This window comes from Trichoplax adhaerens, genomic scaffold (assembly GCF_000150275.1).
Source record: "Trichoplax adhaerens TRIADscaffold_3 genomic scaffold, whole genome shotgun sequence".
Taxonomy (NCBI): domain Eukaryota; kingdom Metazoa; phylum Placozoa; class Uniplacotomia; order Trichoplacea; family Trichoplacidae; genus Trichoplax; species Trichoplax adhaerens.
This window is the reverse complement of record NW_002060945.1, coordinates 3429163-3455405: the sequence shown is the minus strand read 5'-3', so window position 1 is coordinate 3455405 and position 26243 is coordinate 3429163. Positions and strand designations below refer to the sequence as shown.

General features: G+C 33.6%; 5 protein-coding genes across 5 annotated transcripts; 2 read left to right on the top strand and 3 right to left on the bottom strand.

Moving 5' to 3' along the window:
* Positions 1-8552: 8552 nt before the first annotated feature.
* TRIADDRAFT_22754 (uncharacterized protein) lies at positions 8553-11920 on the top strand (the record flags this gene model as incomplete). Its single annotated transcript, XM_002110897.1, has 8 exons — positions 8553-8768; positions 9498-9692; positions 9925-10587; positions 10693-10803; positions 10910-11133; positions 11222-11369; positions 11481-11661; positions 11745-11920. 8 exons carry the CDS (start codon positions 8553-8555, stop codon positions 11918-11920), a joined length of 1914 nt encoding a protein of 637 aa, XP_002110933.1.
* A 1294-nt stretch (positions 11921-13214) lies between these two features.
* TRIADDRAFT_13672 (uncharacterized protein) lies at positions 13215-14597 on the bottom strand (the record flags this gene model as incomplete). Its single annotated transcript, XM_002110376.1, has 1 exon — positions 13215-14597. A coding segment is annotated over one exon (1383 nt), but the record flags the coding sequence as incomplete, so codon positions are not given.
* Positions 14598-17632: 3035 nt separating this feature from the next.
* TRIADDRAFT_54380 (uncharacterized protein) lies at positions 17633-19111 on the bottom strand (the record flags this gene model as incomplete). Its single annotated transcript, XM_002110375.1, has 1 exon — positions 17633-19111. The coding sequence occupies one exon, from the start codon at positions 19109-19111 to the stop codon at positions 17633-17635; it is 1479 nt and encodes a 492-aa protein (XP_002110411.1).
* Positions 19112-21449: 2338 nt separating this feature from the next.
* Positions 21450-22928, bottom strand: TRIADDRAFT_54379 (uncharacterized protein; the record flags this gene model as incomplete). Its single annotated transcript, XM_002110374.1, has 1 exon — positions 21450-22928. The coding sequence occupies one exon, from the start codon at positions 22926-22928 to the stop codon at positions 21450-21452; it is 1479 nt and encodes a 492-aa protein (XP_002110410.1).
* Positions 22929-24355: 1427 nt separating this feature from the next.
* TRIADDRAFT_50001 (uncharacterized protein) lies at positions 24356-25819 on the top strand (the record flags this gene model as incomplete). The annotated part of the gene is made up of 2 exons (XM_002110896.1): positions 24356-25043; positions 25113-25819. The coding sequence occupies 2 exons, from the start codon at positions 24356-24358 to the stop codon at positions 25817-25819; spliced, it is 1395 nt and encodes a 464-aa protein (XP_002110932.1).
* Positions 25820-26243: the final 424 nt, after the last annotated feature.

Below are 26243 nucleotides of genomic sequence, written 5' to 3'. Positions count from 1 at the left end.
AAAGAAATTGAAAGTGTTGTATGTGAATTATAGCAGATATATAGAGAATAAAGCAATTTGCTTTTTTAAAAGAATTGATTTTATTTTATATTTTACATCAGTAATTTAGTGTCTCTTCTTGAACTTGTCGAAGATTAATAATTTCAAACTTACTTTACCCACACTAAAGCAGTTAATCATTACTTTTCCTTGAAATTTACTTACTTGCGATTGTGTATGAGAGTAGATTAAAATTCCCTTGTCCAATCGAAAGAATCTCTATCGTTTAAAAAAATAATCAATTAGAAGAGCAAGTAGAGCAACATCTTTTTTAGTCAGTTTGGTTAAGAAAATCCATTATGGAAAGAAGTAAATCTAATATTAAGCCCAATTTTGACTTCAAAGCGTGCTCGACTATCTTACTTACGTTGATTCTATTACTTTCAAAAAAGTTTCAGCTCTAAAGATAATGTTCAGTTATTGGATTTAATGTGTTGGGCGTGAAATAGGACTTTACACAATTACACCCAACCAGAATTGATACGAAATGGTATTTGATCAGATGATGAAAAATAATATCGAATATTCTACTCTATCGATATTGCTCTCGTTGTGAAAGTTTCAGTGATCGACTAATGTTGAAGAATGTATAGAATAGGATAGAATTGGTAGGGTGATGACGCTATATCTGAATAGGTTGGTAATAATATTATTATGACGTTGAGACTTATTATAGTATATAATCAATGGCTTTGACTATTAAAAACCGTATGGTAATCTTCTAAACTCAATTTGCGTCATACAATCAATAGATGAGCCAAATATTACCATAGAAAGTATGATTGGTTAGAGGAGTGAGTTGAGCAGTATTATTGAGAGTAATGTCTAAATTGGGAATGTTATTGAAAATATAATGAAGTTAACTAGAAAAGACAACACAATAGAATACTGTATATGTTGTAGACTCTCGGTATATAGATGGTATCCTAGTATTAGATGTAAGGCAGAAATAACATAATGAATGGAAAAAATTGAGAATAAATACAAGTATAAATAACGACTGTCATGGTCTATTTCTATATAATTTACAATCCAATATACATTGTAGAGAGGACTGGATGTAAACAAAAGATGACCGATATTTGAAAAGGTAATAGAGTCAGAGTGGAGCAGAGCCACTACAGCCGACTTTATCAACCTTACAGCAACACAATATAGTTTTTATCCTTTTCAAGACTATACAAATGATACTGTTATTGAGAGTCTCAGCTTTCTTCATCATACCCTTATACTGCTGTAAAGAGAAGGCCATTCATTTGCTAATAATGTACATACATACGCGCAGACTCTTACAAAAGTAAACACTATTCCTAGGTGATTGTAAATGAATTCTAAAGAAGTAAAATAAGTGAGAAAATTCTGAACGTTGATGATATTGTAGATATGATAGAGGAGCCAATGCTCGGATCATATTTTAACATGAATAATTGAAAATGAGGATAGAAGACAAAAAATAACAATAATGCAAAGTTAAAGATAAACAGTACCTATCAACAAAAGAAATTTTTTACTTTTGATCGTTTCTTATGTTCTTATCCTATTGTCTTATGTCTCCTTCTTGTTTCGTCAATATCGTCCGTATAGAGTTAATACTTTCATTTTTATTGATCGAACTCCTCATTCTGTAGTTATAATATTGCTAAATCTCATTTGTTGGCTATCTATATTGCTGTTTTTAATATTATTGAAACAGATATGAAGGTTACTGGGTTAAAGTGGTCAAGTATTGTTTGATCATGGATGCTATAGTATAAATACCTTGTCCATCATTATTACTTAGCACTAGCTACTGTGTATTTCCTTTTTAATTTACATATTAATAGGATTCATTCAAATTTTCTAAACTAGATTGATTTACATTTGTCTGCGCTATTGAATTTATAATATTGAATCATCTCAGATTAGAGGAGCGTGGGCTGGGTAGTCAAAATCGGGCACTTTTAGTAAAGTCAGGTGCAGCTTGCTAACGTTTATTTTTGAATGCATTACTCCTTACCTTATGCCAACCCTTCATCGGCCACTTGCGCTTTTTCAATAAATACTCTCCGATGATTTCTACAGTTTCTGCTATTTCCCCGTCACTATTACCTCCAATAAGGTTGTCATGCGGGATAGTTTTTATTGTTTCTATTGGTTCTGCAATTTCATTGGAATCCTTGTTGGTCTGGACGCTATTTTTTTTTTTATCTTGGTCGCTTCCACCACGAACTCCCTAAAATGATCAAAAAAGTGTGCAAAGTCAATATATACGTATTATCAATAGCAACCAGATGAATATTCTCTAATTGGTAGGAAAATCATGCCGCTAGTCGAATACTCTAGTTGTAAGTTTAAATTTTATTACTGGTATAGGCTGTCAAACAAGCCAAGAAGGGTAATCAATGAAAGTGATGTTCATCTTATTATATGCGTATAAGTATGAGTAAGTTATTACACACGTAATGAAATGGCCGTTTCAACGCATACTCATTTACAATTCCTGTAATTCATAATTATATAAGATGTACGCACATTGTACAGGCTAAAAGTTTTATCGTTGATTCTACCTAGTGCTATTTATGCCTGATATTCAAAGAGTACTTAGTAGTGATCGTCTTTGTCTTTGCTGAAGGTATTTTTAACATGAGATCATACTGCTATAAATGATATAGTGCACAAGAAAACAACTTATTGTCGTCCTAATCCATGAATAATTGCATTAGCGAATACTATCCATTATTATTATTATTGTTTTTCAATTTTTGACACTAATATATTTAGTTCTGATTTATATAAAGATATTATTATTGGGTATCTTATACAAATGTGTATGGTAAACGATCATAAAATAAGAGGGTTATACTAGCTGTAGGTCTATCTGTTACGACTACAGAGTTATCAAGCTTTACATAGTGTTGATATATCGATTAACTAGTCTGCTAATAAGTTTTCAATATTATAAATTTGAAATTACTATGTATAATAAGAGTTTACTTTATACCAAATGAACGATTTTAATTTTATTACTACAGATGAACGAAGATATGATATCCTGATGTTGCTTTGTAAAGTTATGTTTTACCAAATACATACATACGTATAATACACAGCGGATCCCAATGTGAATAGAATTCCTAAATGATCCAATAGTACATACTAGTATTTGTGCTAAAAAATGGATTTACAAAAATCAATTCTATAAAATTTAGGAGAGAATAACTACCCATCATATAGCCAGATTCTAAACGTGTTGGTCAGCCGTGTTTTAAATTGCATTAAAACTTCATCTTCCCTGTATTTTTAAAACTTTATATGCTGTAGTGTAAGCTTTTATGTGTACTTACTGTACAACGTAGCTAGCAGAAAAGTGACCGTTATGTTTCATATAAATTGTGACTACAGTAGACGAATAAAGAATCATTCTAGCTACCGATATCATCCAAGAGAAATCTTTTAATGAGCACAGTTTACCATTTGCGGGATAGCTATGAAGCTTAATAAAAATTGCAGTAACGATAGGTAACGCTCGTGTTCTTTCTTGCTTAGCGCAAGGACATACTTGAATTGTATCTTGTGATAGATTATAACTATACCTACACATTGCAGCTACATGAGAACTTTGATGAAGGGTTATGATACATACAGTAAAAAAATCGAGAATAGTAATAGACGTATTTTTTACGTACACAATATGAACGACAAATCTGTCTAAATGTTAGAAATTAAGTAAACAGTTAAAATAAATGGTTTAGTTGAAGTTGCAACGATTCGTATACGTTCCGTAAGGGATCCTATATAGAAGATGTTTTAAAGAACTGCAATCGTGCTAGGGATATTTAGAGTTCCGCTTTCTAGTAGTTATTAATCCTAGTATATTGTACATATGACGTATACATGTAGTGCAGTAAGTCTATCTTACATTCCCATTAATACAAGGCTTAATAATTCACTGCAGGCAATATACAAATACTGTGCTGCATGATTATTGTCAAGCTGAAATTACATAGGGACAAACTTTATCAGCGTGGAGCACCACAAAGTGGAAGATTACCTTTCTGCAACCTGAAAATATTGTGTTATACAGTCATATATTTATAAATTGGCAAGTTTTAGTGAAAAATATAGTATTCTATAATATGACTGTATTTCTGAAGACATTGTAAAATATGATAAAGGTATGACAAGTACGACTCGTATTTATAATTAATTAGTTTCTTCACAAGATCATGAATCATGCTGTTACTACAATATTCGTATATTTGTGATATTACAGCAATTCGTAAGAATGATCACTTCAAATCATATTATTACGATAGCACGTACGTGCATCACGTTGTTAGTACAGTATACCGTGGAATTTTACGGGTTTTGGTAGTTTTTATTATCTCTTTACTATACTGATCGTCAATGAATTTTTCAGAGCGAGGCACACAAGGTAGAGGCTACTACAAAAAATATAAAAGTGGATAATTAATATGATCTGATATGCACCAATTCTTATTAATTTATAAGCTATTTAAATTTCTGAATACGTACAAGTATTATCAGGACTTGTTGTAGCTCATATTCAATAGGCGTATATGAATCAAAAAGATTGATCAAATTATCTTTAGGAATTGTGCAGTTATACGTATATGTAAAGCAATGTACGAATAGATATAGTGACTGATAATATTGCTGTGGAACCTGGATCAAAGTGCAGTTATGCATTCACTTGGACAACTTTCAATTATTACCATACATGACAAAGTCATAATATATTCGTAATACGTAAATGAGACAACTTCCCTACCACTAAAGACAGAATTTTATAGCTATCATATTTGCATTCTATTTTTCGTATTTCAAATATGTTATTGACTCCTTCTCACATTTGATAGGAATTCACATTCATTCCTTTCGAGCGATTATCTCTTACTCAAAGCACAGAACTGTCTAATTGTGTCATCATAGCTTACGGTATCGAGCAATGATATTGGGATGCTACAAAAATATATAAGACAAAATGATAACCGACCTGACAACTGCAGTACTATATTGCATAGTCAACAGACGCTTATTTAATAATGCAACATAGTATAGTATTTAAACTACTCTATATAAGACCGATAGTTTATACATTAACATGTTTCGGTTAGATACTAATGCCTTCTTGAACTGTAAATAGGGTATAAAATTAAAATTTAGTATCGCATTATCTGTGCTCAATCATATATTTTGGAAGGAATCAGAGGAGTTGTAGTGGATAATCTTTTTTTGATGAGCGTAATTCATTCAAGGTATTTATATGACAAAACTTTGAGTATCGTACGCATTTGTATGAGTATTCTGTTTACAGCACAATAGTTCAACTAAGTTATAAGGGCGTTAAATGACGGATTAAGTTAAAAGGTGATTCATGTAACAACTGTATAGGTAGTATACTCATACAATAGTCGAAGAGTTCGTAAAAATAAGATCTAATTAGGTTAACCTTGTCTTCGCTCCTGAAACGTATCCGTTTATCTTTGTCAGGGAGGCTTGTTTGCCGTACTGAAATAGGAGATGTGTCATCAGTTTTTACTTCAGTCTTGCTTGATTTGGTCTCCATCATGCACAGTAATATTCTTTCTTGTTATTAAAGTTTGCTTAATTATCACGAAAGATTTTACGATTCTACGATTCTTAGCCAATTTTTTCTGTAAATTATTTGATAAGATGCCCAATAGGTATATGCCAAGTACCGTAGTACTATATTGTTGTTGTTAAATTCACTTATTACAGTAGGTAAGAATATTTCGATAGTGTAGATTGAAGTCCGTATCAGCTATACAAGTATAATTTGATTGTAGCTATGTAACTTCATGATATGTCTAGGAGCAAATTCGAGATAAAAATTATTACTTGGAAAGCTTTTCATTACTTTTAGCTGAAATCTACTAACGCGAAGAGTATCTCGCTATCACAAGCCACTATATTGATTATTTATGACAGTTTGTGTGCTATAAGCAATAATGATGTGAGTATATTTAAACCATTGAAGTCTATGGCTTCAGATTAAGTTCCAAATTTTAGTTCGCTACTGTACTGGCGATTATTTATGAATGCACATATATCTATAACGACCTATATAAATATGTCTGTCTATAACGTTGTAGTACAGCAGTATCCTTATTGACAGTTTTATTTAACGGTAAATTGACTCACTTTGACCGTTATGCCGTATGGCGCTGCATAAATAATAAGACGTTATTTGCAATTAAGTATCTGCTGTGACGAATACATAGCGCGTAGCTATTGTAGTGCCTTTGTATGCTATCGTGATATTATCAAAGAGTTTGGGCGAGCCTGTGATTCTAATTATCCCCCTCTGATATGTTATCATTCATCAAAAATAATACTTTTACTGTTTAATACTACTACAAAATATAATCTGTAATAGTTATCTACAATTGGTTTGATGCCTCATAGTCTCATACAAAAAATTTGAAATGCATGAAAGTAATATGCAAAACAGTGCACAAACTGTATGCACGATATGACGACGTTACAGTTGAATGTTTTTTTGCAATACTTGATCATGGATATTTAGAATACATAACTTACAATAAGTGTGATAGGTGCAATTTATTTCAACTAGCTCAATATTATACAGTAGTTTTAATTCATGAAATTTGACTAAAAATACATAACGTAGATAATTCATTGACAAAAGTGTCAACCTCAATTGATTCGGACCCATAGATGACGTTTTAAATTTACGGATTCTTGTGCAGGGTTTATTCGCAGGCTATTAACCAAAGAGCACCAAAATCAAAGTACTAACTTTATTACCATACCACATCTACAGCATAGTTAAGGTAGTGATCGTAGATGATGAAAACTGCGACGAAAACGATCTATTGATTGTTGCTCTGTTTATATGCTGTGCGGATTATTTTATATTCTAAACAAGCCTTTTACAAATGTTCGGCTAGAAGTTTAGAATCTACATGTCAAGTAGTGAGAGTTGTTGTAAGAGTGGTACAGATTGAGCCAGCCTGTAGTCCCAAGGGAAGAAGCTCCCTGTCTTTGTACTACAGATGAATTAATGATACGTAAACAAATATTATTATAATATAGCACAAGAAGGCTCGATAAAATCGAAAAACTTGTATGCAAATTTTGCGTATTATGGTATATTGCACCTGCTTTCCATCACCAATGATCATTGGTTTAATTTAATGTCCACAACTGGACCACGAAATGAGATTTTCAACATACATTCAGGTATCCTACAGTAGTGTAATTAGCTAGATGTCAATTTTACAATAGTTGTAAGCAAAGCATGCCTGTTAAATGCTTGAATTTAATTCTAACTAGTGAAGTTATAGAGTCGAATCAGCTCCAATCGATGATGGCCACAGAATTGTAATTACCATCAATCATTTTCATAAATACTTTCCCGTTTAAACCCTGTGCAGTATTGTAATTCAAGTTACTTAATAGCGTTCTCAAAATTCACTGATAAAGAAAGCTACAAGGAATAAGCGATTTTGATCGCGCTGATGCGCCTTAGAAGTACCATCTTGAGCAAGGTTTATTTGTTTAGCGATAAGGTGCAAGTTACTATATCTTTCAAGGTGATTTCGATCTCATGCTGTACTATGGTATAAGTACATTGAACGTATGATATCTGTCTTTTAGTAAGAGATCCCTTCCCGAGTTGTTAATTTATAGTTTTCAGCTTCCTCCTCTGAAAATCCACTACTGCACGTAGTCGGCACATATCTAACGAGCGAGAATCCGCACTACTTCGGTCCAGAATGCAATGCCTACAGACATGGATTACTAGATGCACCTAAAAATGTAATTTAGTAGTCCATGTTACAGCATACAAGTCCATGGGCTTATCCGTGTACGTCTAAACATTATCTTGTGCAAGTGTACAATACAGTAATTTAATTCATTAAAGCTCCTGAAATAATGCGGTAATTAATAACGAACGAGAAGTGGCATACCAAGATGTTGGGGTTAGCAATGCTCACTTTTTGCTTCATGCGGCAGTATTGGTGCAAATTCGACAGCATTATTTACTGTAAGGTAAACACCAGCCTTCAACAATTCTTATTTACGCTGGCTAAGTTTGGTCATGAGAAATTCCTGATTAGAAATTTTTGAAACTTTTGACTTGGTGTGGCAGTATTCCTGTAAATTCTAAGATAATCAATTACCAGCCTTCAAGAATTCTTTATTTATGCTGGTTAAATTTCGCTCCGAGAAGTTCACCATTGGAAAGAAATTTTTTGAATCTGAGATTGCCATTGGCCTTGTCCGTACAGTACACTGTCTGTAGCTGTAGAACGTACTGTACACTACAGCCCCGTATCGTACTGTTCAGTACAGTGCTCTATACTATAGTGCCAGCTGAGTCAGTACTGCGCAGAGTACAGTAGAACTGTAAATTCAACCCATTCAAAGGGAAATTATTTTCTGCAGCTTTGGAACTCCAAGTAAAATCGCAAATCGTTCTGCATTAACGTAAACTCCAAACTTCCCAACTTCTACTAGACAAGATGGTGCACGCTACAGTAATTCGATTGATAGAGAAAAATAGCGGGAAAGTTTTCGATGATGCTTCATATGCTATACTTCGTTATACTAGTAACATATTAAAAGAGCCAGAGATTATCAAGTTTCGCAAGATTAAAACTACCAATGATATCTTTAAGAATCGAATTTTACCTGCTGATGGCGCTATTGAATGCCTTCTGGCGATGGGATTTCGACAGGTAGTCATCATTCGCTCATCATGAGCAACTAATAATATTCTAAACTCTTATATGTATATGTATGATGTTATATTGAGTACAATCAATAATCCACGAAGGCAAGTGTTCCTTTCCCAGTTATAATGATGGCAAATACAAAGTACAGTACCGCATACTGGAGTATTGTTCAAGCGATCTACTGGACAGTACTGTAGTATAATCATCATCATAAGTAAATACGAGCATATTATAAAATATTGTAAATACTCGTATAGACGTGTTTACTACGGATGTAGAGGGTTACTATGAATAATACGAAGGATAACTGTGTCTTTCCAAGTGTAATTGATGGCCAATAACGTCTTTCTTTATCACAAAATAGCAACATGTAGATTGTAAAGATACCGATATCAATACTCGTATTTGTGTTGATCTACAGTACAGCACAGTAGACGGGAATTGAATGAAATGATAGCGTTAGAGATCGAGTGATCCATAACAAAATATAGTTATCGTTAGTCATACGTGCTATCGACAGTCCCACATACATCTTTCTTAATAACATAGTGTAAGAAAATCGAGACATAGAAATACTTAGCTTTAATTCATACATACAGTATAGACGGATAGAACTCAATAGACATTTCGTAAGCCTTGCTTCTTTGGTACAAACTGTCTTGTCTGAAATTGAATCCTACCTGCATTCTAAATTTTGTTGATAAACTTTTTTCCTTGCATTCTCCTACATAGGAAGATGGCAATTACATTCTACCATTGCAATATCCGCTACATGATTTAACGGATATTCATCAATCGCTAATAAATGAAAGAACTCGAAGAAATCTACAATTACCGCCACTAGTAGCAACACCAGCTCTTACTCCAAGTAACTTAAATCAAGCATCTCAACAAGCACCGCCACGTGAACAACTGACATCACAGCTTGTAAGATAGCATCAATTTGAATATTACTTTCCCCTTCCAATGATCATGTACATGCACATGAATACTCGTACTGTGCTTCAAACTTGTCTTAATTTTGTATCTACTGCGTATACAACTCGTAATGATAGTAAGAATTTCTGATTATACATTATTGAATGTTATGCGATGTATATCTCGAACAAATTGAAACGCTATTGAATAATACCATGGTATCTATAAATGTTATTTTAAGGCTAGATCAGAAGAAGCTTTTTATGCAAAGTTAGAAACATGGTCTCAACAAGTAATGGTTTACGAACAGAAAGATTCTCAAGCGAAAGCACTTTCTGTAATCCCTGTCGATGATCTTAGATCCAAAGCAATCAAACTCTCGGAGCGGGAAATTGATGGCGCCGCCGGACCAGATCAATCTGACCAAATCATAATGGACTACTTACTTTTAGAGTTGTTACATTGGTTTAAAAATAATTTCTTCTCATGGGTTGACCAGCCGCCTTGCAACTCCTGTGGTGGTCAGACGTCAAATATAGGAAATGCTCCTCCTACTACTGACGACTTAAAATGGGGTGCATCACGAGTTGAAGCCTATAAATGCACAATATGTGGATTAATAACAAGGTTTCCACGATTTAATCACCCCAGTAAATTGCTTGATACCCGTGAAGGAAGATGTGGAGAATGGGCTAATTGCTTCACACTATGCTGTCGAGCTATGGGATTTGAGGCGCGACTTGTAATTGATTGGACAGACCATGTTTGGACTGAGGTCTTCTCTAATCGTCAACAACGATGGCTACATTGCGATCCTTGCGAAGATGCATGCGATAAACCATTACTCTACGAAATTGGTTGGGGGAAGAAATTAACATATGTCATTGCTTTTTCGTCTGAGCAGGTTGAAAATGTGTGCTATGCACTTTTCGATATGAATTTGTTTATTATGTACACGAGTGTTCATCCATCACCATTTCTGCCATAAAATATCTTTGAATCCCTGCAGGTTGTCGATGTCACGTGGCGCTATACCGCAAAATCGGAAGAAGTTCGCCAAAGACGTCAGGAATGTCGCGAAACCTGGTTAACACAAGCAATAAATTCATTTAATCGGAAGGTAAAAATTTGATAAAAGATAGATTTATTAAATGTTTAAACAGTTTAACTAATAGCCTTGTTATTTCGTGCTATTTTTAATCATTCATTTGCTCCATTATACTTAGTTACAGTCAGATAAACCTACAGAAAGGGTTCAGTTGCTGCAACTGCGATCCTTTGCTGAAATTTTGGAATTCCTTGCACCAAAACAGACCGATGGGCAAGGTTACGGTGGAAGGGTATCTGGATCTCTAGCATGGAGGCAATCACGTGGTGAAACGAAAAATGCGTCATCTAGAAGTCAATCTTTTGTTTTTGAGCCCAATGAAAAAGACATATCTGATAAAAAGTGAGTTACGGTATCAACGTTTATCGTAAACGAGATGTATCTACACGAAATAGAACTCCCATAATTACCGTATAGTTAATCTTTTCAGATTTCGATTGAGATATTGCCCTTCAACCGACGTCTACGTACATTCAAATGACGATGTACACGATAAAGTAGATGAACTCAGTGGATGGGATAATTATACTTACGAAGCCAATTCTCTATTTCGTAAAGTTGAACACGATTGGAAGATGGTATGTATTTATATCTGATTTATTAAATAATATAGTTCATATGAATTTCGTAATTTAATACTAAAGATAGGATAGATTCATGCTTTCTCTTTCTATCTTCGCTATCCAAAGGTCTACTTAGCTAGAATTGAAGGAACCAATTCTGCATCATTAACTTGGAAGATCGATTTATCGAAAGCTAGTCTTGCAGTGAAGTCCATCTCTGTATTTGCTTCTACGGCAATTTACGAAGACGGTCAAGTGATATGGACAATTAAAGGAGAAAACGGAGTACAAAAGTCGTGGGCAGGAGGTAAGCATAACTAAATAAGTTGAACTAAATCGAGTATCCAGAAATAGATTCAAGGTACCATCAACTTTCTTATTTTAATGAAGGAAAAGAAGTAATTGAATGTCCAGAAGTACATGATTGCCAAGAAGTTACTCTAACGGCGTTTTTGAGCGGAGGAAAAGGCGATGTTGCTTGGCAACACACACAGTTGTTTCGCCAAAGTATAAATAATAAAAATGAATATTTACTTGATATTCAATTAGAGCTCAAAAGCTGTTAATCCGAAGTATTTTTGTAAATTATGAAATTTTAACAACACTGATAAAATTTTTCTCATTATAATTTGTCTTTCGATCTACTTATAATATAATTCGCTATTTGTCAAGTAAGTAGGCCATGAAAGACTATTTTATGACAGGCGCATATCGACAAGTGTGTCTATGCAATAACGGTAATTATTTTGCCCCAATAATAGCGATCCAGACAAATACTTAAATACCTTTATTGCATAAAAATGAATAAACATGTATTCATTATTGGAATGCATTAGACGTAATATTCATATTCATAGATGGCATAATAGCGACAGCATATCAGAAAAGGAATAGCTAGTTGCTACATTAGTAGGTATTTGAGGTCTTTAATGCGATTTATTCCGCAATATTAATCTTATGTTGTAACGGAAAAACATTAAAAGAGACAGATAATAATCTATCATTTACCTTCATAACGTCCAGACACAACAGCTAAAGTTTAAATTCTTATTATCTAGTGGGATAATTTGTAATTACTAAGCATACATTAGTCCATAAATAAGTGTATTTAAAAACGCAGAAGCATTTTCCATTATATAACGTCAATATCGCAATTAAGATCTACAGATAAACAAAAAAGTTACTAATTATATTATGCGTAAAAAATGCGACATGCTAGCTAAAACTTCAGAAGATAGCTTTTCAGATTAAAGCGAGTCTCGTCTGCTATAAGATTAGTGGAGATGACCAATATAAAAATATACATGTATGAGTACTAAAATGAATATGATGGCGCTCATACAGTAATTGTATTTCGAATATATTGAGCATTTATGTTTGCGTGCGTATACTGTAAGGTTACGAAAATCTTTAGAAATCCATATCATAAGGTTACTAATCATCATAAAGATCTTAATACTACATAACTATATAATTAAATTTCCCTTTGCATGCCTATTTATACATATATAGTTGCATCGATAGATTTAAATAGCGATAAAAGGTTTGAGATTAGCTTGGTTTGATTTACAAATCATTAGATATAATCAGTTATCCAAAGGTGCACAGTTAGCATAGTAGCATGCTTTCAAATGTATTCGTAATTATAAGTTGCAGTTATTATCAAAGTGGACATAAAGTTACTTCCTTAATAGCATTACTACTACTGTGTAAGAATATTGGAATACAATATGGCGTTACAATTTATAAGTCTAATCTAACATATGTAGATATTAAATTCTAATAAGAATTTGTATGGTATTGATAGTTCGAGGTGAATAAAGAGATATTAAGATAGCGACTTCACCGTTCTCTGGCCCCTATTATCACACCTTTAGATGGAGCTAAGGTTAATTTCGGTTCAACAACCAGAGGAATTTGAGTATCCTTCACTGGTTCAAGTATCAGATTTTGCAAAATTTTGATTAAGGCTAACTTAGCTTCCGTTACAGCTAATCTCATACCGACACAGCTTCTAGGACCATTACCGAATGGAATATGAGCGAATGAATGACGTTTAGCTTTCTCTTCGGGTGTAAATCGTTCTGGTATAAATTTTTCTGGATCTGGCCATAATTCATCATTGTGATGAATACCGTATATTGGAATTGCCACCATCATATCTTGGGGTATCTTCACTCCGTCAATAACTGCGTCATGTTTCGCAACTCTATTTACAATAAACGCTGGTGGATATATTCGTAACGATTCATTGAAAACCATATCTAGATAAGGAAGCTCGGAAATTATCTCTGAAGTCGGAGTTGTACCCTTAGGACATTTCTCGTCGATTTCGTCTATTAAACGTTGTTGAACATCTGGATTGCATGCTAGTAGGTAAGATGTGTAGGCTATTGCATTCGCTGTTGTTTCGTATCCACCTAATAAAAATATGAAAGACTGGCTAACAATCTCATCGTCAGTCAATTTTCCATTCTCTGCAGCTTCAATCATTAATTGTAATAAATCTCGACGATTAGTTAGACCATTTTGTAAATTTCGTCTTCTCTCAGCTATAACACCTTTGGCGACTTGAACGATATGATTTACTGCATCGGTTCTTTCTCTTTCTAGAAAGCTTACATAAGGATATAATGCAGGTATAATTGATGCTATTATCAAGGCTATACCTGAACCGCCGAAAAATGTGGCCGCAGCTTGTCGGATTTTTTGCCCTCTAACATCATCAGTGATATGTACGCCGAATGCAGCCGCCATGATAACTTCCATACTGTATTCGCCAGATAATCTCCACATATCGACTTTTCCATTTTGTCCATTTCCTTTAATTATTTTATCTACTAGAGTATCACAAGCATCGATCATAATAGGTTCAATTTGTCTTAACTTTGCAGCACTAAATGTTGGTATAAGTATATTTCTGATACGTTTCCAATCATCGTCTCTGATAACCAGAATATTTCTGTTAACTGCTGCAGGAGGTGGTATGACATCATATCTGTTGGGGAAGTTGCTAAATTGTTTTACCATAAGCTCTTTAATCATTTCTGGATCTGTTAATACTATAACAGGTTTTACACCAAGAAAAGCACCATAGACTTTACCATATTTTTTAATACAATTTATTTGGCCAAGATGTCCACCATATTCTTGGCTAAATGCAGTACCAACAAATAATGAAGGCTTAGGTCCAGGTATATTTAACTTCTGGAAATAAGAAAGTGGTCGAACGAAGTATTGATAGAATGCAAATGCTAAATATAAAATTGCGACGCCTACTACAGCTGTAATCTGAATAGGAAGGCTAGTAAATTCAAGCATGATTAGATTGGATGTTGATGCTTGCTTTTATAAGAACTGGGTGCAATGAAACAAGTACAAGATCTCACGAATAGGTCAAATCGATTGATGACTTCGAGGTAATTACTGGATTGAAATTCCTAGCGTAGGTAACTGGATCAATTCTATCTCTATTTACTGTACCTACATGTACAGTGATGGCAATTCAATTGGAGAGCCAACCGTCGAGTATCACAATTCAGCCAAGATGCACCGTTCTACTGTGTAGCACAACTTCAGAGCTTGCAATCAGAAATGGATCTCCTTAATATAAGTGTTGGGCAGACTAACAAGTTCAACTTCTAAGCAATCAATATTTATAGCTTTCCGAATTCAACTCAATAGTACTTGGTCAAGGTCAGCATCTGTTCACCGCTTTTCCTTTACGCTATGGCTACAGTATGTCTGTCTGTGATCATTAATGATGGTCACAAGACTGAATATTACATTGTTAAAGTGCATGGTGTACTGTACCCATGCCGGTGGGAGGTAAGAGCTTTTCTCTCACTCAAGGTCATCGAATAAATAACATATTACTGTAAATTGTGTTATATTTACTGTCTTATTAGGTGTATCAATACGAGTCATAATAATAAACTGAACTTTAAATTCTTGAAGTACTGTATTTACAGCAAATATTATGACTTCATCGATGATGTTGCCTACCAAGATTACATTCAAATTTTACCAGAAGTATACAGTATGCCGTAATAGCAGGAGTAATAGCTAGGAACTACTAAAAAAGAAACCTACGGGATAGCTAACGGCTATCAATGCAAAATAATTGCGAAGCTGATCATTTATCCGGTCATTCTACTATAAGGTATGAATGAAAACATATACCATACTGCACAAAACCAACCTACCAGCTAGCTCGGATGTCAATTGCGGACAGTAAACTGTAGTCATTGAAACTAAATGGTAAGTGGATGGAATGGATATCCGGATAAAGAGTATGATGGCCAATGATATAGTATTTATATGGCATATTGCAATGACGTAATTCATAAGAACATAGCGCAATATAGCCAATGTCAAATGTCATTGCCAAACCGATTGGATTTACTGTAAACCGAGAGTTGGTAATCGAAATTGTTCACTCACTAGAATACTCAACATTAAATGTTTAGGTTACTATCTTGATAGTGTCACCAACAGAATCGATTAACGTCGAGGTAAACTTACAATATTGCACTATCCAGAAACTACAACGAAAATATCATTTCGCAACAAAACTTATAGTCATGGAAGTAAGAAAGCACTTCCAGGGTCGTTCTATTTTTTTAGAAAATAGCTATACCCATATCATATAGAGTACAATATTGCTATCGATTTATTTAGGGATCTTATTAGCCAGAACGAGTAGTTACGTCTTTAAATTATACGTGACTGCCATATGATCATTACTAAAAACAAGATTTTAGTTATCAATTGAATTTACTGTTTATGTTAAATCACGAGACTTTACCGAATGTTATTAAGTCATGACATAATGGATTTATATCAGATGACATTAAATTTTCTTATTTGCATAAAATAATTCCGGTTTAAAGTTCTTTTCATTCCTCTTGACCAATATTGACTGGAATGCAATAGATTGGACTACCTCAATTAGAAAAAAATTTATTCTAGTCGCAAGTATATACAAAAGTACCTCAACTTAAATGTCATATTGCATGTTATGAGTATGCAAATAAGACAATAGTAATTCAATTATACTGCTCGATAACTTCCTATAATTTGTATAAATCTTAAAGTCTATGATGGTTTCTGTTAAATTTACAGAATAGAGACGTACTTACATACACGCATACTGAAAATTTCATAAATTCAATTACACAAGATGATTCTTTTATTACTAGTAATTAATGCATATGAGTACAAGTAGAAAAAATTGTAACGAGAAAATACCAGAAATCTCCTATTCAAGTCGCACTTACCTACTAATATGTGTAAACTGAATATAAATATAAGTAAGAGTATATAAAGCATATTAACGTATACAGATGTAATCACCTCTGTTGACATATATTAACATCATTTATTAATAACAATACTGCTAAATGCTGTATATCGTTGGCATTACCAAATGCTATACATAGAGGTATCACAGCCATAATAAAAGACAGTGTAACAGTTATGAAAGAGCTGCAGGCTATAAAAGAATCAAAAAGTACTAATCATCCAACTAGTAGCAGTCCATCGTATCGTAATACAAACTAAATCTTAGCAACGTCTCAACATACAATCCAAGGTCCAAACACATTCAGCATTATAGATATGCAAAGTAATTACGCCATAACATGATTTAGTTAAGAAGACATCAAAAGATTACCTTTAGCTATCAAAGCTACAACGTAATTATTATTCGTTTCAAGCTTATGAGAAATGGCTAATTTACGGTAGTCTGATATGATTAATAAAATGAATTTACGTACTGTAAATGCATACGATTTATGGCCAGAATGAATCTTTGAAATCATAGAATGATTACAAAGTATATTGCTGTGTATTACTTAATAGTTCATCAAAACGTAGGTCAATGAAAACAAGTGCTCATAGAAAGATCTTAATGGTTCATAGTGCAATATCAAATTTGCTTTAAAGCATTCTTAATTCATGCTTATTTGCATTGATGGATGCTAAATTGCTAGGAATAGGTTTATAGTTAATACGGTCGATCTATAACTTTTCTATGTAATCAAAAATACATCATAAGTGTTATGATTGGAATAATAACAAGATACAGATAGTATCTATATTATAAAGCGCGAAAATATCGCAGTTAGGATTATAATGTCACTCTCTCTAAATAATAAACGTTCTTTAATAAAATGTTACATTATAATGTTCTAAATAGTTAAACGGAAAAGTGGAAAACTCAAACGAGAATGTAGCATTGATAAATCAGTAGAATAAAGTGATTACATCAGATGATTTTAACGTTCCTTTACACCTATTATTACACCGTTTGCTACAGATAACGTAAATTTCGGTTCAACTTCTAGAGGAATTGGAGTCTCTTTTACTGGTTCAAGTACTATATTTTGTAATATTTTGATTAAAGCTAACTTAGCTTCGGTTATAGCTAATCTCATACCGATACAATTTCTTGGACCGTTACCGAATGGAAGATAAGCGAATGGATGACGTTTAGCTTTCTCTTCGGGTGTAAATCGTTCTGGTATAAATTTTTCTGGATCTGGCCATAATTCATCATTATGATGAATACCATATATTGGAATTGCTACCATCATATCTTGAGGTATCTTAACTTCGTCAATAACTGTTTCATGCTTTGTAACTCTATTTACGATATACGCTGGTGGATATATTCGTAACGATTCATTGAAAACCATATCTAGATAAGGAAGTTCGGAAAGTAGCTCTATCGTCAGATTTGTACCCTTAGGACATTTCTCGTCGATTTCGTCTATTAAACGTTGCTGAACTTGTGGATTTAATGCTAGTAGATAAGACGTATAGCCTAACGCATTCGACGTTGTTTCGTAGCCGGCTAATAAAAATATGAAGGATTGGCTAACAATCTCGTCATCAGTTAATTTTCCATTCTCTGCAGCTTCAATCATTAATTGTAATAAATCTCGACGATTAGTTAGGCCATTTTGTAAATTTCGTCTTCTCTCGGCTATAACAGCTCTAGCGACTTGAACGATATGATTTACTGCATTAGTTCTATTTCGTGTTAGAAAGCTTAAAAAATGATATAGAGAAGGTACAACTGATGCTATTAACAAAGCTATATCAGAACTACTAAAAAATATAGCCGCAGCTTTACAAACTTTTTGCCCTCTAGCATCATCAGCAACATGTACACCGAATGCAGCCGCCATAATGACTTCCATGCTGTATTCGCCACATAGTTTCCAGATATTAACTTTCCCATTTTCTCGATTTTCTTTAATTATTTTACCTACTAGAGTATCGCAAGCGTCGATTATAATCGGTTCAATTTGTTTTAACTTTGTAGCACTGAACGTTGGTATAAGTACGCTTCTGATACGTTTCCAGTCATCATCTTTGATAGCAAGAAGATTTCTACTAACTGCTGGATCAAATGGTATAACATCGAATCTATTAGAGAAGTTACTGAATTGTTTCACCAAAACCTCTTTAAGCATTTCTGGGTCAGATATAATAACAACTGGCTTTAAACCAAGTAAACCACTATAGAATTTACCATATTTTTTAATGCAACGTACTTGTCCAAGATGTCCACCATATTCTTTAGTAAATACAGTACCAAAAAATAATGAAGGCTTAGGACCTGGTATATTTAATTTCTGGAAATAATAGAGCGGTCGAACGAAGTACTGATAGAATGCGAATATTAAAGATAAAATTGTGATGCTAGCTATAGCTACAGTGTGGGTAGAAATGCCGATGAATTCAAGCATGATACACGTATATTAGCTGTCGATGTTTGCTCTTATAAGAGTTGGATAACGTAATACAATAATATTTTTTAAATATATTGCTGAATAGTCGAGTATAGCAGATGAATTCTACTCTTTTAGCTGTCAAAAATCAGCAGGGTGTATTTAGGTACTTCGATGATATATTTCTGTTATAGTTTTAACAAGCAAATAGGAGGGCTACCAAATTATCACAACATAGAATACTGTATTATTATACGTACTGCATTTTATAGCTTCAGTGCAACATTTACTACTGTCAAACAGACCTCTCTAGTGTTAATATTCGATAGACCAATACAATATCCGAATGATTGCGATTGATATTACAAGCTTTGCAAGTTGAGCTCAATTTTCCAGCTCTAACGCCAGCTTTTCCTCTTTGCTTTTAATATAATAGGACAGTTATCAAGTAGACTTGTAGTTATTAATGGTAAGTTAAAAATAGCATACCTTGATGGTAATAGAGGTTACATAGCATATTGAGCTTTGTATTTGCCCGTAGCATACAGTATATGATATGTAAAGTACTGACTCAGATTACACAATAACTCGTATGATACTGCATTAACTATACAGGTGCAAATATATATCGTTCAGTACGGTAAAATAAAATAAAATAAATTGGTGTTTTGTTTCCTGCGTTGTTAGCTCTAAACAATAATATAATTGACTATTTATAGTCAAAATTATTGCCCTTTGTTGATGTTGTATTCTGACTATTAGTAATGCAGATTCCATAAGTCTACAATAGTATCTCGTAAATGCTGTACAGTCCTAAGAGCTTTATTTTACAAAAAAGTTGACTGATCGCCGTCAAAATTATCAATCCTGCAAAGTATATGTAGAGTAACATATATACTGTATATTACCATTTAATTTTACAAGATTTACTCAGCAACTGAAGTATAGCATTAATCGTATTGCAAAGATCCCTTCGATATGTATGTATACTCTATGCTAAATGGTAAATGAATAGAACTGATAGCTGGAAGATACAACCACATGTATACAGCATTAAATAAATATCACAATGATGTAATTTATAACATTATGCCTCAGCGTACTGTAGTCACTGTCAAATATTATTGTCAAAAGGACAGTATTTACTTTAAATCAGCATTGAGTAACTGGAACTGTTCTTTCGGTAGATATTTTAAGGTACTTTTATCTTTACCCACGCTTCATGGACTCTTGGCCATACAAGTAAACTGAGGATGTCAAAATCTGATCCTCATAGTAATGGAAACCTATGTATTTTACGTATTTAATACAGTATGCTAAAAAAAAATTGTGCATATAATGATGCCTTGTAGTTACTTCATTGCAATATTGAATGGCATAACCTACAGCCATGAGAGTTAGAAAGCCCTTCTAGAATAGTAATATTTTTAAAGTACGAGTATATTTATTATGTTCGTACCAAGTAACGTACATAAATCATGGCCGTCAATTCATTTAAAATTATAATTGCCATATAGCCAGCGTGCACAGCGATTTTAGTCACTATCTTATTAAAATATCTGCTATCTAGATCAGTTATCATTTATTATTTACGTGTGGTTAATTGCGAGATTTTGTTGAATAGAGAGTGATGATATAAATTGATTCATATCTTATGCCACATAAATCTCGTGATTTACAGACAGTAATTACGACCATGAAATTCTTTTCATTTCTCTTCGTTTCCCTTCACACATATTGCGTAGAAATCGATTGATAGGATAACCACAATTGGAATAGATTTTATTATAATCGTAAAAGTATGTAGTAAGTAATTAAAGGTCGACATTGTATTGTTATATGCGATGTATACTGTGCTATAAGTTCACATAGTTTATATACAGAATAATCGATATATATACGTTACGACCAATTACAAGAATTACTAATACTTACTACTGTATAGTATAGTACTATACTATACTATAAATTTTCTTTCACGCAAATTTATTCATGCATTATTGCATTGATATATTGTGTATAACCTTGAATAGGTTTACAGTTGATACAATCGATCTGCAACTTTTAGCATGTAATTATAATAATAACAGGATGCAGATATATCTAGATTGTAAAGTAAAAAGTATAAGTGGATGCAGTACCTGAAATATTACGAGTGTGGATTCTACTAGTAATCATAAATATAAAGTATAAAAATATCGAATTGGAGATATAAATTTCACTCACTTTATACAACAATTACTACTTAAAATGTGACATTATTATGTTATAAGTAGTTAAACGCAAAGGTAGAAAACTCAAACGAGAGTACAGCATTGATGAATTAGAAAATTAAAGTGATTACATCAGATGATTTTTAACGTTCCTTTACACCTATTATTACACCGTTTGCTACAGATAATGTTAACTTTGGTTCAACTTCTAGAGGAATTGGAGTCTCTTTTACTGGTTCAAGTACTACATTTTGTAATATTTTGATTAAAGCTAACTTAGCTTCGGTTATAGCTAATCTCATACCGATACAATTTCTTGGACCGTTACCGAATGGAAGATAAGCGAATGGATGACGTTTAGCTTTCTCTTCGGGTGTAAATCGTTCTGGTATAAATTTTTCTGGATCTGGCCATAATTCATCATTATGATGAATACCGTATATTGGAATCGCTACTATCAGGCCTTGAGGTATCTTAACTCCCTTAATAACTGTTTCATGCTTTGTAGCTCTATTTACGATATACGCTGGTGGATATATTCGTAACGATTCATTGAAAACCATATCTAGATAAGGAAGTTCGGAAAGTAGCTCTATCGTCGGATTTGTACCCTTAGGACATTTCTCGTCGATTTCGTCTATTAAACGTTGCTGAGCTTGTGGATTTAATGCTAGTAGATAAGACGTATAGCCTAACGCATTCGACGTTGTTTCGTAGCCGGCTAATAAAAATATGAAGGATTGGCTAACAATCTCGTCATCAGTTAATTTTCCATTCTCTGCAGCTTCAATCATTAATTGTAATAAATCTCGACGATTAGTTAGGCCATTTTGTAAATTTCGTCTTCTCTCGGCTATAACAGCTCTAGCGACTTGAACGGTATGATTTACTGCATTAGTCCTTTCTCTAGCTAGAAAGCTTAGAAAAGGATACAATGAAGGTACAACTGATGCTATTAACAAAGCTACATCAGATCCGCCAAAAAATGCAGCCGCGGCTTTACAAATTTTTTGTCCTCTAACTTTATCAGTAACGTGTACACCGAATGCAGCCGCCATAATGACTTCCATGCTGTATTCGCCACATAGTTTCCAGATATTAACTTTCCCATTTTCTCGATTTTCTTTAATTATTTTACCTACTAGAGTATCGCAAGCGTCGATTATAATCGGTTCAATTTGTTTTAACTTTGTAGCACTGAACGTTGGTATAAGTACGTTTCTGATACGTTTCCAGTCATCATCTTTGATAGCAAGAAGATTTCTACTAAATTCCGGAGCAGGCGGTATAACAGCATATCTATTAGGGAAGTTACTGAATTGTTTCACCAAAACCTCTTTAAGCATTTCTGGATCAGCTATAACCATGATTGGCCTTACACCTAGTAAACCGCCATAAACTTTACCATATTTTTTAATGCAATGTATTTGTCCAAGATGTCCGCCTGTCTCTTTGTTAAATGCAGTGCCAACAAATAATGAAGGCTTAGGGCCCGGTATATTTAATTTCTGAAAATAATAAAGCGGCTGAACGAAGTACTGATAAAATGCGTACGCTAAAGATAAAATTGTAACGCCAGCTATAGCTGCAGTTTGGGTAGAAATATCAATCAACCCGACCATGATATCTTGGGTGTGGATACTTTTGTAGAAAAATGCTTGGAAACTAACTATGATAACTTTATTAATGATGCAATCATATGGTAAGCATGCAACGAGTGTATTGATACTATAGTTGGCTAAAAGAATGCTTACCGGTAGCTATGACAATGAATTCAAGATGGAGTTTAGGTGGACCAATGCAGATGCTGTTACAGTCCTACTGCTTATACTGAACATTATAGCAAACAGGCGGCTGTATAGAGTAAGAAAAGTTCGATTTCACTTTTTACTGTATGGCAGCTGTCCCTCTGTAGGTGTGTTATGATAGTTAAGAATGAATTATAAATCCAAATGTTTACTATACTAGAATAAATAAGATATACTGGTAAAGTACCGGTAATCGTTCATCTTTATAGACAGGTCTGTTCTAAAAGCATAAGTAGATGGAACTAATAAACTGTACAAAAGATACAGCTATTTTCCTCTATAATTGAGTATAATTAATTTCATTACGTAATGCTAAAATTGATCTCTGCTAGCTAGGTATATCTGCTTCTTTAATAAAGATCTTTTCTCTATCTCTACAATCTTTGTCCATCTACCTGAGATATTACTACACAGTCTATTTGACATTGATTCCGTTTAGATTTATTTACCAATGACGCCATGACGCAATTCGTAAACAAATCTCTACGGAATCAAGGTCAAATACACTGTATTACTGTTAATCAATAGTTGATTATATGACATGATAGGCTGACAAATCATGTCTTATGATATAATCAATTTCTTGATGTATCGAGTTCTGATATTGAAATTTTATTTCAGGAATATATTGGCGTAATTATGTGTGGTGTGTACGTGACATATCACATTGTGTAATCTAGGAGCTTCTAAGATAAGGCAAGTCGATAGTTTTAGATAAGATTACTCACCTCAATAGTCTTAATTTTTCTCGTTATTAAACATTAATTTCGTGCGCAATAAAGCAGTAGAACTGAATATTATAAAAGGATATAGTTGTATTCACTATAACTAAGCATTTATATAGGTAGGATACATAAGAGATAGAGTTTATTTAAAGTCAATTTATCCATAATAATACAATAAAACTGCAGGATGCCAGAACAGACCCAAGTTGGCTAGTAAATACTATAGAAAATTGCAAATTTTTAGAGTAGTCCCTAGCTATATCTAGTCCAGTTTCCATATTGTCTAGCCTGCAAACACTCTATGACCTTGGCAGTGAATACAGACCAGTGGACGCACAGACTCTGACTAAATTCTCTGCTCATAATTAGTCTTTACTTAATATATAACGGTAGCCATTTTATTGCGACGAAACATTGTTTACTAAAGCACTTTTTCGATGTAGTAGCCTAGAGCTTACCTTTTATCACTTAGTTTTAAAGGTAATCATAGACGTGCTAATATTATTCTTTTCAGCTATGTGGACTTTTGCTAATATTACTCCACAACAAATTGCCTGGGTAGCTGCAGTGTTAATTTTAACTTTACTTTTTCACTATTATTTCATTCATCCTCTTCGCTATTTTAAGAAGCTAAATATTCCCGGACCTAAACCTTATATTTTGATTGGAAGTGCATTCAGTAAAGAATCGAAGCAAATTAACTGCATTAAGAAATATGGTAAAGTGTACGGTCTTCTATTTGGCAGGAGGCCTGTAATGGTTATATCCGATTTGCCGATGGTAAAAGATATTATGGTTAAGCATTTTAGTAATTTCACGAATCGCTTCCCTATTATACCACCTACTCCACCATTTCACAAGAATCTCCTAGCAATCACAGATGATGACTGGAAACGCGTTCGGAATGTGCTCATACCAACGTTTAGCGCTGCTAAATTGAAGCAAATAGAATCTATTATTAGCAGTGCATGCGATAGTTTATTCGATAAATTAATGAATTTAAACAAGCAGCAAGGAAAAGCGAACATTTGGAAAATTTATGGCGAATATAGTATGGAAGTTATTATGGCAACTGCATTTGGTGTACATGTCACTGCAGATGTCAGGGGCCAGGAGATCAGACAACAAGCGGCTAGTTTTTTTAGTACTTCAAATCTAGCGATGGCTTTAGGTGCAATAATGCCTTCTCTTTATCCGTATATCAGTAAATTTATGCGAACTAGAGTAAACTCCGTTCATCACATTGCCAGTGTTAGCAGAGCTATTATTGCAGAAAGGCGTCAAAGTTTACAACAAGGTCTAACAAATCGCCGCGATTTACTGCAGTTATTAGTCGAAGCTGGTCAAAATGGTAAATTAACTGATGAAGAAATCATTAGTCAGTCTTTTATCTTTTTATTGGCTGGTTATGAAACAACGGCTAGTGCATTGGCTTATACATCTTACCTATTAGCTCTGAATCCAGATGTCCAGCAACGTCTTCTTGACGAAATTGACGAAAAATGCCCAAAAGGCACAACGGTCACTTCTGAATTAGTCTCCAGTTTACCATATCTAGACATGGTATTGAGCGAGTCATTACGTATATATCCCCCAGCATATATTGTAAACAGAATTGCGAAAAATGACATTGTGATCGGTGGTGTCTTGATACCAAAAGATGTAGTCGCTGCAATACCAATTTATGGTATCCATCATAACGAAAAGTTGTGGCCAGATCCAAAAAAATTTATACCAGAACGATTTACACCAGAAGAAAAAGCTAAACGTCATCCATTTGCTCATCTTCCATTTGGCAACGGTCCTAGAAATTGTATTGGAATGAGATTAGCAATTATGGAAGCTAAAATGGCATTGGTGAAGGTGTTACAAGATATGATGTTCGAACCAGTACAAGAAACTGAAATTCCCTTACGAATTGAGCCTAAAATAACGTTATCTGCATCGAATGGGGTAACTTTAGGCATTAAAGAGAGGTAGAATACTCAGTTGCTTTAAAGCTTTAACTGTCTTATTGGAGTAAGAACGTAGGAAATAGCCATTTAACTAATAATACTGTTCTAGAGCATTTAATCTTGTTGTGAATACTTTCCAATAATATTCTTTTATTCAGTTGCTCTAACGATTAATGACTTTATTCTCATAGTTATGCTAGATGATCGATCGCAACTTGATGTAAACTTTATTAACTTAGTTTAACCATCGAAGTATTATTTAACTTCAAAGCTGTATAGTGGTATGATGAAGGCATATCTTATATACTTTCATGCCTAACAAACTGTTACTCTATATAATGCTTTAATGGGTTACTATGCTGTATCTTAATACGGGGCAGCACACCACTATTTATTCATGTAAGCCTGTTTTAATATTCCTCCCTTCTATTTAGAAACTTCTATAATTA